The sequence below is a fragment of the Anastrepha obliqua genome, chromosome 2, assembly GCF_027943255.1.
Source record: "Anastrepha obliqua isolate idAnaObli1 chromosome 2, idAnaObli1_1.0, whole genome shotgun sequence".
Taxonomy (NCBI): Eukaryota; Metazoa; Arthropoda; class Insecta; order Diptera; family Tephritidae; genus Anastrepha; species Anastrepha obliqua.
The window spans coordinates 87152286-87164177 of record NC_072893.1 but is presented as its reverse complement, the minus strand read 5'-3'; the positions used below and the strand labels follow the sequence as shown (position 1 = coordinate 87164177).

General features: G+C 37.1%; 1 protein-coding gene across 1 annotated transcript; it reads right to left on the bottom strand.

Annotated features, from left to right (window-relative positions):
- Positions 1-325: 325 nt before the first annotated feature.
- Positions 326-10906, bottom strand: LOC129238245 (NPC intracellular cholesterol transporter 1 homolog 1b; the record flags this gene model as incomplete). The annotated part of the gene is made up of 9 exons (XM_054873286.1): positions 326-1121; positions 1200-1354; positions 1427-1536; positions 1624-1923; positions 2013-2265; positions 2324-3006; positions 4807-5108; positions 9634-10589; positions 10651-10906. Coding segments are annotated over 9 exons (3753 nt in total), but the record flags the coding sequence as incomplete, so codon positions are not given.
- Positions 10907-11892: the final 986 nt, after the last annotated feature.

Genomic DNA, 11892 nt, shown 5'->3' with positions numbered 1-11892 from the left:
TTTCAGTTCCTTAGGTTATTTGGTTTCAGAGATATATTGGTTTTCACATTTTGATAGCGAACCCTCTTTATACCGGGCTTCATATTTCTGCACTAGAGGAAGTTACTTCGGTGCATGCTTTATGAAAGTTCGGGGAACGGTACTCTCAAAAAATTAGTTAAATATTTTAGTGCGTTGTATTTATATTGTATAATAATTTAATTTCTTATAGTTCGTTTTTTTTAATCAAAACTTATTCCTTTTTACAATTTCTATGCTTAAATAATTCAGCTTAAATTACATTATTACTATACAAAATATATACATATGTACATACATATGTATATGCGACTACGTGCACTTGCCAGAAAAAATCTCTGCATGTGCCGTTCGGTTTGCCTACTTTAAGCTAAATTCAAGTTTTTGCTCTTCGTTTTGCTCGCCGGCCCGAAGAGACTGAGCAAAACGGGTAGCAGAATGAGTCCATGCGCTGCTCCTATTAAAACAATGCCAAGATACATGCGGAAATAGAATACTTCGAACACTTGCGATTTGGAGAATCCTAAAACTATGATGCCGGCAAACTTAGTTAGAGTAATGCCCGAGAGAACACTACTGCCCGTTACTACTAGCGCTTCCCTCGCACGCTCTTCCTTATTACCCGTTTCATTGTTATACGAACGGATTATATGTGCAACGAACTCCACACCGATACCGATGCTTACGACTAAATTCACCAACGAAATCGCATTTAGTGTTATATTCCATGCCCACATCATTCCGAACATGTTGATGAGGATTAATAGCACCATGAAAGTAACCATCAAAGCGGAGAGCAGATCTAAGCCGGTAATGAGCAATGTGACGAAGAATATGACCAATAGAGTAAGAGAGAGAGAGAACAAGGCAACATTCCACATGGTGAGGTACTGCTCGTAGTAGATGAAGAAAACACAATAGGGGAAAATGGAGACGTCGAATTCATATTCAGCAAACATTGAATTGATTTCGGCGGCAATACGGCGCGCCTCTCTAAGTGCCGAGTAGAATTGAATTGATGTGGTAGATGTGGTGGAGTACTGCATGAAGTGCGTGTCCAAAATGTCAGAATCGCCTTGCTCGTCGAGCGTATAAATGACAGCCTAAAGAGAGATGATTCAGAGCATGTGTCGATTTGTTAAACAAAACAAAATGGAAGATTTGAGGACACAGATACTTACATCCGCATATGAAGCCCGACCAGCTTTTGCGCATTCGCTGTCAGGTATGTCGAACAAGAAATATGGTATGTACTTTCTGAAGGTTTCTGGCGTTGGGCGTAAACCGTCTTCGGAGAATTCACGATCACAAGATACGCAGCCATCATCTTTCGAGTCTGTTAAATGGAAATAAATCGAAGACATTACTTTGAAAGCTCTACAATATGGATTGGTTTGAAAAAACTTACTGCTTGGACAGAAGGAGCCATCGGTAGAGTTCACCTTACAACAATCGCTAATACTAAGCCAATCAATGTAATCATCTATCCAAGAGGAAGCTGAACGCGCCAGATAAGTGCTGAATAGAAAATATGTACATACATGCATTAATATTTTGTTATTAACACAAATACATAACTACTCGTGCAAACATAAGCATACATACATTTCGGGATAGAGTGACTGCTGATAAAGTTTCACCGAAACAGAGTCATTATTGCACAGAACACCGCCGCAAACTACATTCTGGTGATCTTGATAGGTAAAGTTGAGCCCAGGCTTCAAGACCCAATAAACAGGCGCGCCCATTGATAGAAGTTCACTCATGTATTTGAAATACTTAGTGACGTGTGAATCGGTTGGCATGGACATTTCCTGATCCAGGCCAAGTTCGACTGAAGGAGCCACCATAAGCGATAAGCAGGTGATTATCGTAAATATAATCAAAACAATAATTTTGATCGATCTGTAGAATTGTCAATATAACCAAAAAATATATCAAGATTTCTTTACTCAAAAAAAAAAAAAAAAAAAACAATAAATAAAACAACTTACTTAGAAAACAGGAAAGGAGCATAAAAGTTTTTGAACACCTTCTCCACTACGCCTATATTTTGTTCGTCACCCAATTCGGTCTTATTCGAACTTTTGAAACAACAGAAAAGATCGAAACGTCCAGATGCCGCTCGACGCTCGTCCAAAGCCATGAAAGCAACAAAAGCAGTGAGTTGAAAGAAGAAATTAAATAGAATAGCGGCAGCTGCATACATGGCAAAGGTCTTCACTGCTGGCATATCCGATATAGCACCTATACTTAGTAGAAAAAGTTGTAATTTTGCATAAATAAGTCTCTTATTTGCACTCACCTATGGCGAAACAGGCAAACTCTGATCCAGCAGTTTGTACAATCGAAGGACCCACGCGTGCCATCGCTTCGCCAATAGCCTCTGCTACAGTTTCATAATGTCTTTTATCTAAACGATGATAGGCGTGTACCATAATGAAAATATTATCCACTCCAATGGCCAATATTAGGAAAGGTATCACTTCAATTGCTAACATTGTAGTAGTTACATTCAAATAACTCCAGAAGCCCAAACTGCATACAACCGAAGCCAAAACAACGAAAATACCGGCAATCGCGAGTATTATTTTTGATTCGCGGAAGAAGCCAGTACAGCTGCGTATTTTTCCCAATGCTATGGCGACGTAGACAAACATAACCACATAGCTAATTACGACAGTAGAAACTTCGCCTTCTGAAAGTTCAACAATTGCATCCTGTATCGATCTTTCGGCGGAAAACGCAATTTCCATTTTATCGCTGGTATAATTTTTAAGAAAGTCAACGAATACTTTTTCCCACGCCATATTTGGCACCAGTTGCTGTTCAGTACGTTGATTTTTGCCGAGAAGTGTTATTACCAAGCCAGTGGCAAGCTGATAGTCAGGATTTTCCGATGCCGCTACTTTGGGCATGCCACCAACAGAAATGCCCGGCTCAATGGGGCCACCATATGGGCCAAAGCAATCCTCCAACATTGGAACTCTTTAGAAAATTAGAAAATGAGAGCATGGCCGGCATATGGCAATAACTACATACAAATATACGATATACAGAGTTACTGGGAAAGTCGTCCTGGATACTTACGGACATTATTACAAGGTGAAGCAAAATTAACTATCCAATTTTGGTTTTGAATAAGTTTTTTACTAAGGAAAAAATTATTTTGAGTGATGGAAATCTTTATTTTGACTTTTATGCGATCCATTGCTTATCTGTTTGTATGCTGCAGTTGTCTAGTTAGAAAAATATAAAAATTATAAGTCTTCGGATAGGTTGATTAATTTTGTGCCACCTTGTACATACAAACACCTGTGGTCAGATAATTAAATTAGTTCATCTTTTTACAAGGAGCGGTCCTACATTCTGCTTTTCAATATTCTTTGGGGTAAAAATTATGGAAAAATATTAAATAAATTCTAAACAGCCAAAATTCGTTGGAATATATTCGATATTTTTAAAGAACTGTACAAAAAAAATTTTTGTAACTTTTGTATTTAGGGAGTTTTCCAATTTATTTGGTTATGTGACATGCTGTCCACGACTTAACCGTTTTCGAGACATTCGATTTTAAAGATTATTTTAAAAATATATTTTTTTGATATTCCCCTGCCTGCAAGTATCGACATAATAGCAACTTGTGCAGATGACACTGTCCTATTGGCAACTCATAAAACCTTAGAAGCAGCAACAAACAAGTTACAACAAATTTTGAACAAAACACTAACATGGTTTAATGCTTGGGGTATACAAATCAATAGTGGCAAAACAAAACAAGAAAGTAAGACACAAGAATCTGACAATAAACCACTCACAAATCCCAATAGACACCAAAGCAAGATACCTTGGAATGACTATTGAATCCAAACTTCTCTGGAAAGAACATATTACGATGAAAAGAAATGAGGTAAAAAACAGATTCCGACAACTATATTGGCTACTTGGCAGGCGCTCGAAACTGTCATTGCTGAATAAAATACTTATATACAAAACTGTGATTGTGCCAATCTGGGCATACGGCATAGAAATCTGGGGTACTGCAAGCAAAAGTAACATTAACATTATTCAACGACTACAATCAAAAATACTCAGAACTATAACCAATGCACCTTGGTACATCCCAAACGAAGACATTCATCGCGATCTCATCATCGAAACAGTAGCAGAAATCATCCGTAAACGCAGCACAAATCATATTGTCCGTTTAATGAACCATTCCAATAATGACATGCGACAACTCCCAACAGGAGAAAGGGCAAACTCTAGGCGGCTCAAACGACCAACCCCAACTCAGCTGATAACTAGAATAATTTAAAGCTATGCACATACCTACACTTGTAAACTCACACAAAAACTTAACCCAAATGTAATATTGATAATGATTAATGTTATAAAATCCAAGCTGCAGAAAGAATTACTTAGTGTCATACGACAGGTGTAATTAATAAAGGAGGCAAAAAAAAAAAAACAAAATAAAAATAAATTTTTTTTACCTGAAAGAACCGTTCGCTAGAAGAACATATTATTTTCTAAAATAAGTTTTAGACTAGTTTCCACACTAAATTTTTTTTAATGGTGCGAAGTAGGAAAAACTTCGAGAAAATCGTAAACTCAAAGCTTAAAGCAGCCATTTTTAAGTGACAAAGCTTAGTTCAAATTGGTTTGATGAGTTTTATTAATTTAGATACCGTAATATTCTTAAGTATCTAGGTTAAATTTCCCAGTAACTTTGTACTCTAAGATGTATGTACATTTATAAATTGTGTCGCATCCTTTTTAACTTACCTGAGACAATCCTCGAGTTGGTTAAGATAGTTGTTTGTGTAGCCATTGGCATCTTCGTATTCATTTTCAAACTCATCTAAATCGTTTTGAAAGTAGCCATAAATGGATTGCACTAAGCAATCAGCAACGGTCACTGTATTTCCAGCGTATACCATAGGAGCATAGCAAACATCCGCCAAAGTCACGCCACTCTCTGTGGTTAATGCTTCAATTTCTTCTTGCAATTTGAAAACTTCTCTAAGAAAACTTTTTTCGAACGCTGGACCAAATGTTAATATGCCGGATGACGTATTGTGCGTGAACTACAATAAAACATAACTTAGTTAAAGGCACATACCACCTTCATCAAAAAGTATCCGGAACAACCAGCATGCCACGCTCTAAGTCAACTGACTTGGCTTCTGTTTTCTTTTGTTAGGAGCCACGTCTGTGATTAACATTCCTACCAAAATTGTATCGGATTGCTTGACATTTATAAAAGTTACGCCGTCTTGAGCAAATCTACCTCTACCCGTGTTTTCGTATTTACAGTTTTAAAAATGGATTTGAATTTGCAACAATGAGTTCGTATTAAACTTAATTAATTTTTTTAATGGATTTAATGGCGCAAAGACCTTAAAAATGTTGGGGAAATGTTTGGGTAATGAAAACGTCAGAAACTGTCTCAGTCAAGGCAATGAAAGACTGTGCACAAGGAGGACTTTAGTCTTTGTTCTGTGGTCTTTAGTCATTGATGATATGCTAATAAAACTACAGAGGATAGGCTTTGATGCTATTGGATATGCTGACGATCTTACGGCCTTTGTGTCAAGCAAATTTGAAGGTACAATTTCCAACATTATGAACCAAGCGCTGATCCTCATATCAGACTGGTATCGTGCTGATAGATTATCTATTAATCCTTAGATTCTAAAGTGATTCATTGGATCTATGCCATGATGATTAGTCGGGTCATCACCTATGCTTCCCTTGTTTGGTAGCCGAAATCCAAGCAAGTAACTACTAAACAACTACTTGGTAGTTTTCAAAGACACGTCTGATTGACAATAACTGGTGTCATGAACAGCTGCCCCACTGTTGCTATAGAAGCGATAGTATAACTATCCCCGTTGCATATTTTCCATAAAAAATGTTAAATTAGAAGTGCATTAAAAATGCAAAACTTACTTGGGAACGATTTTTTTGATTTTGGTATCACAAGTATAACAACATTAACCGTAGGTTTGAAATCATATTCTTAGACCGTGGTAAATGGGAACTGGGAGGACACTGGGTCGACCCCAGAAGCCTCGAATAGTGCACAGATGGTTCCAAAACAAATATTGGAGTCGCTGCGACAATCTATGGTCCAAACACGAAAATCTCCAAAATCACGAAATGGGCAAAAAGCCTAGCGTCTTTCAGACTGAAATTCAATCAATTTCAATCTATGCGCGAATAAATCAAGGATGCATACGTAGCTACATATAAACTCGGACAATCAAGCTGCTTCAAAAGCGCTAGGTTCACTTTCTGTGCAATCGAAACTTGTGTATAAGTGCCTTAACAACTCCAACAAACTTAGTGCAACAAATAAAATTATACTTTGTTGGGTTCCGGGCAGGGAGGTAGTGAAATTGCTGATGAACTCGCAAGGGCAGGCTCGACAGCAGACTTCTACAGTCCCGAACCATACTGTGTTATCAATTGGGCAGAAGTTAAATGCAGGGTAAATACTTGGGAGAATAATCAAAGAAATACCCTTTGAAAAGTCACATAAGAACTCCGTCAAGCCAAAAGACTTATAAGACCTTTTACCTACAATAAGGAACTGCACAACATGCGTAATGTGAACATAAGGAAAATAGGTTTTCTGACTGATCACTATTACTTAAATTACCATCTGATGCTTTCCATTTCAATTCAACCGGGCTATTCGGGTCATGTTCTTCGATTTCAATGCAACCGAAATATGTTGCTCTCTGGTCAAAATAATGAGACACGTATTTTTTTGTTCGCCCGAAAAAAATTTTTTTCAAGAGTTATCGGCAATTTTGTTTTTCGGCTTAAACTCGATTTTTTTTAATTATATAAGAAAAAAATTTTTTTAAATGCCCATAACTTAGTCAAAAATGAACCGATTTTAATAATTCTGGTTTCAAATGATCGCAATTACTTACACGAGCGACTTCATGTAGAAACAATTGCAAAAAAGTAGTTGAAATTTTTTTATTTAGCAAAAAAGAAAAAAAATTGAAATTTTTTCGAAATTCAATATTTCAAAAAGTGTATTTTTGTTTTTTTATAACTTTTTCCAAATCAAGAGGACACCTTAAACTTCAATCAAGCTGAATGCCCAGTAGCTAAAATGAGTTGTTTTTGAGTAATGAATTTTTGAGTAAAAAACCTGTTTCGCAATTTTTGTTTTTTGCAAAATAAAAAATTTTCAAATACTTTTTTGCAACCATTTCTACTTGATATTGCTCGTGTAAGCAATGACGATCATTTTGAACCCAAAATTATTAAAATCGGTTCATTTTTGACTAAGTTATGAGCATTAAAAAAAAATTTTCTTATATTATTAAAAAAAAAAATCGATTTTGAGCCGAAAAACAAAATTGCCGATAAAGCTTGAAAAAAAATTTTTTTCGGCGAACAAAAAAATACGTGTCTCATTATTTTGACCAGAGAGCAACATATTTGAGTTACATCGAAATCGAAGAACATGTCTCGAATAGCCCTTTTGAATTGAAATGGAAAGCATCTATATAAGAAAATTTTTTTTAATTACTCATAACTTAGTCAAAAATAAGCCGATTTGAATGATTCTGGGTTCAAAATAATCGTGATTACTTACAGCGACTTCATGCAGAAACAATTTCAAAAAAGAAGTTGAAAATGTTTTATTTTGCAAAAAACAAAAAGTGCGAAACAGGGTTTTTACTCAAAAATTCATTACTCAAAAACAACTCATTTTAGCTACTGGGCATTCAGCTTGATTGAAGTTTAAGGTGTCCTCTTGATTTGGAAAAAGTTATAAAAAAAAAAATACACTTTTTGAAATATTGAATTTCGGAAAAATTTTAATTTTTTTTCTTTTTTGCTAAATAAAAAAATTTCAACTACTTTTTTGCAATTGTTTCTACATGAAGTCGCTCGTGTAAGTAATTACGATCATTTTGAAACCAGAATTATTAAAATCGGTTCATTTTTGACTAAGTTATGGGCATTTAAAAAAATTTTTTTCTTATATAATTAAAAAAAATCGAGTTTAAGCCGAAAAACAAAATTGCCGATAACTCTTGAAAAAATTTTTTTTCGGGCGAACAAAAAAATACGTGTCTCATTATTTTGACCAGAGAGCAACATATTTCAGTTACATTGAAATCGAAGAACATGACCCGAATAGCCCGGTTGAATTGAAATGGAAAGCATCATCTCTCAAAAACTCACATTGGGAATGACACAGAGCGTAAACTTTGTCTGGAGGATGATCAAGCCATAGAACAAGACAAGACCGCAGATATTATGAAATTTGTCTGCAAGGCGGAAAATTTATTGAAAGAATTTGGCTTTGAACCAATTTCCAACCTGAGGCAGGGAACATCTAGGTTAAGTAGAACTTGAAGTAATACATTTAATAATATTATAGTAGACCAAGTCAATAGGATTAGTATTAACGACTTCTAAAATATGTAGAAGTATACAAAAGATCATTTAGGTCGAAGTGCCGGCCATTGCGCACCCTACAGACAAATTATTATTTTTTATCAGTGATGATACTCTAAAGAAAACAGCCGTTTACGAGTGGTATGAAAGATATCGCTTCAGAAGAGATCGTGAGTCCATAGAGTATGACGAACGTAGTGGCAGGCCGTCGACATCAAAAATTGATGAAAATATTAATAAGGTGAAAGGTGAAAGATGAAGGGGGATAAATAACCGCAAATTAACCATCATAAAGCTGCCAAAGACTTGAACATTGCTTAGGGATCTGTTCAGGACATTGTAGTTAATAATTTGGGTTTCTGCGTTTTGCTGCAAAGTTGGTTCCAAAGGACCTGAATTTCATGCAAAAAGTGACTCCGTTGATATTGCCAAAGACATGGTTTCCAAGGCTGAATCCGTCCCAATATTCATCAAATGTATCATTACTGGAGGCGAGACTTGGGTTTATGAGTGCGACACGCTATCAGGTAAGTGAGTGGAGAGCTTCGAATAAACCAAGACCAAGAAAACCTCGTCGTTATCAAAAAGCGATGCTTACGGTTTTTATGGATTACAACGGTACCGATCCACGACGAATTTTCGCCTAAAGATCTGACAGGAATTTGCCAAAAAATAAAGAATTTGTGGGGAAAAACTCATGGATTTTGCACCATGGAAACGCAACGTCGCACAATGCCAACATTACCCGTTATTAGTGAACGAATACCATAACATCCATCGAATTCATTTGATATGACTGCGATTATTTTCTGTTTGATGAAGCCAATAAACCACTAGCCGAAAGGAAGTAATGCAAAAATCGAAGACGGCTCTGTTGGCTATACCGAAAATAGAGTTTCAGAAATGTTTCGAGAGCTGAATCAAACGGCGGCAAAAATGCCGGTTAATGGGAAGTACCTTCGAGACGATATTATTATACTACTTTTATTTTGCATTTTCTGAATATATTCCGGGAACTTTTCGATCATGGTGGTAGCCTCTTACTCTTAATGCTGTGTCGCAGGGCTAGCTGTCAGTTCCTGCTCCCTTTCTTACAAATTAGTTTTATTATCGTATATTGAATATAATATATAGTAATAATAATAATTTAACTATAACTTCCAATTATTGTAAACTTACTGTTGTTTGGTTTACTGGTTTGAAGAATATTTGGTTGGTGCGATAGAAGGGTCCGAAATGCTCATCAAAGTAATCTTTCTCCAAACGTGCTTGACTATCTTCAGCAGCCCATAGTTCAATCGGATCCGTGGTGACACTTAAGTATTTGACACCATAAGCTAGTCCACCAATCACCCAGGAACACAAAGCCAAAATGAGCACCGGATTTTTTGCACAAAAATAACCCCAAGCGCGAAAAGCTTTAGAGAGTATTGTATTTACCCCACTAAAACCTGCACAACAAGACGAGATTTTTATTTTTGGTTTGCAGATATTTAGTGAGCCGCATAGTATGAACACCATCACGAGAGCGCCAAAGAAGAGCGACACTATGAAAGTTATGCCATAAAGTCCAGCTACCATGAAACCCTCCTCTTGGCCAGTTGGTGGGTCGGTATATGGACAAGAAGCACTACAATCAATACATGAACATGCATACGAGCCTTCATATGCTTCCGAACAGTTTTTCACTTGCAGCACCTGCCGCGGCAGTTCGCTTGTCTCATCCAAAAAAAAATAGTTCATGGGAAAGGGTACATAATTATTTATGGTAGGATCGCCCATGTAATTGAACCATTTGCGATGATCGCAGGTTTTTGCATTATACGCTCCACATGCTAGATCCATTACGGGACGGCCCGTCTGTGTATGCTGAATTCCTGCACAACTATTGTAGACGCGCATTGTCGACTCATCATCGATTCGGTAATCGACTTGTTCTATATATTCGTGGTCTTGGTATGTCGCGTTATATGGTACCAGGAAAAGACTTTGATTCTGACCACAGGTCATGCTACAAATAGAAAGAGCCATGTTGGTTATGCAACTGGGACAGCGGGAAAATATGCCATCCGCTTGTCCCATGGACGTTTCCATCGTATTGATTTGAGCTGCATCACAGCACAGTTTGAGAGGTTCTAAGTGTGGAAATGTTTAAGAATTGTATTGTAAAAATGATAACTTTTAATGATGTTTTACCATCCGGATCTGCTGCCTTGTATTCAGCGTAAAAAGTCGGACAACGTTTTTTAAAAATGGCTTCAGCGCTGGTATCATTCAAAGGCTGCGGTGGCATGTTCACAGCTTTGTTTAACATATGCTGGCCCGACGCATGACTCTGACCATACCAAATGCAATGCGGTTCTTCATCTTCTGCTGCTACGATTATGCTTGAAAGCCAAGTTGAGCCAATTAGAAGGCTTAACGTCGCAAGTATCACAGTGTTTGCTGTAAGATAAGAATGAATTTCATTTTACCGGAAAAAAATTGAGCGAAATTTTTTATATATGAAAGTATTCAAAATGGATTAGCACCGAAACTAAAGGGTGGTTAAATTTCAAGGGCCGATGTTGAATGTGAACCACACCTAAACGTCAACGACCCCGTTGGACTTCTTTGTTTGGGGTTATTTGAAAGAAAAGATGTACGTCGACAAGCCAGCAACAATTTAAGAGCTAATGGATGAGATAATTCGGCACATTAACGGCATAGAACCTCAATTATGCCTCAGCGTCATCGAAAATTTGGACCATCGGAGGAGGTGTGCCGCCGAGGCCAGGGCGGCCATTTGGCCAATATTTTATTCTATACGTAATTGAGCTAGACCAGTATTATCATAATAAAGAGAAATGACAATAATTTCCTAAAAAAATTATGTTTTATTCACAATCAACACCGGCCCTTGAAACTTAACCACCCTTTACTAACTGTAGTAATTAAGTGGTGTCTAACAAGAACAAGAGTTTTTTTTTTAAATTACCCAACTCTACATACATATGTGTACTTACATATATACAGGGGGGCCAGAAACGAATGTTAGTTTTGCCAAAAGTTACCTATTATACTGCGGGCAAAAAGTAAGGTGAATTTGGTTGTAAAATCAATTTCATCCCCTTCAAAATAATCCCCTCTCGATGAAATACACTTATGCCAACGATTTTTCAATCCCCGAAACATGCCAAATAGTCCATTTCCGGTATAGCCATCAGCACCTTCTTCGATTCAGCTTTTATCTCCTCAGTCGACTCGAAACGCGTTCCCCGGAGTTTCTTGAGTTTTGGGAATAGCCAGAAGTCACACGGAGCCAAATCAGGCGAATACGGTGGTTGCGGAACGATATGCGTGGAATTTTTGGCGAAATGGTCACGAAGAACGAGTGCAGTGTGAGACGCTGCATTATGGTGATGCAAAAACCAAGAGTTGTTGGCCCATAATTCTGGT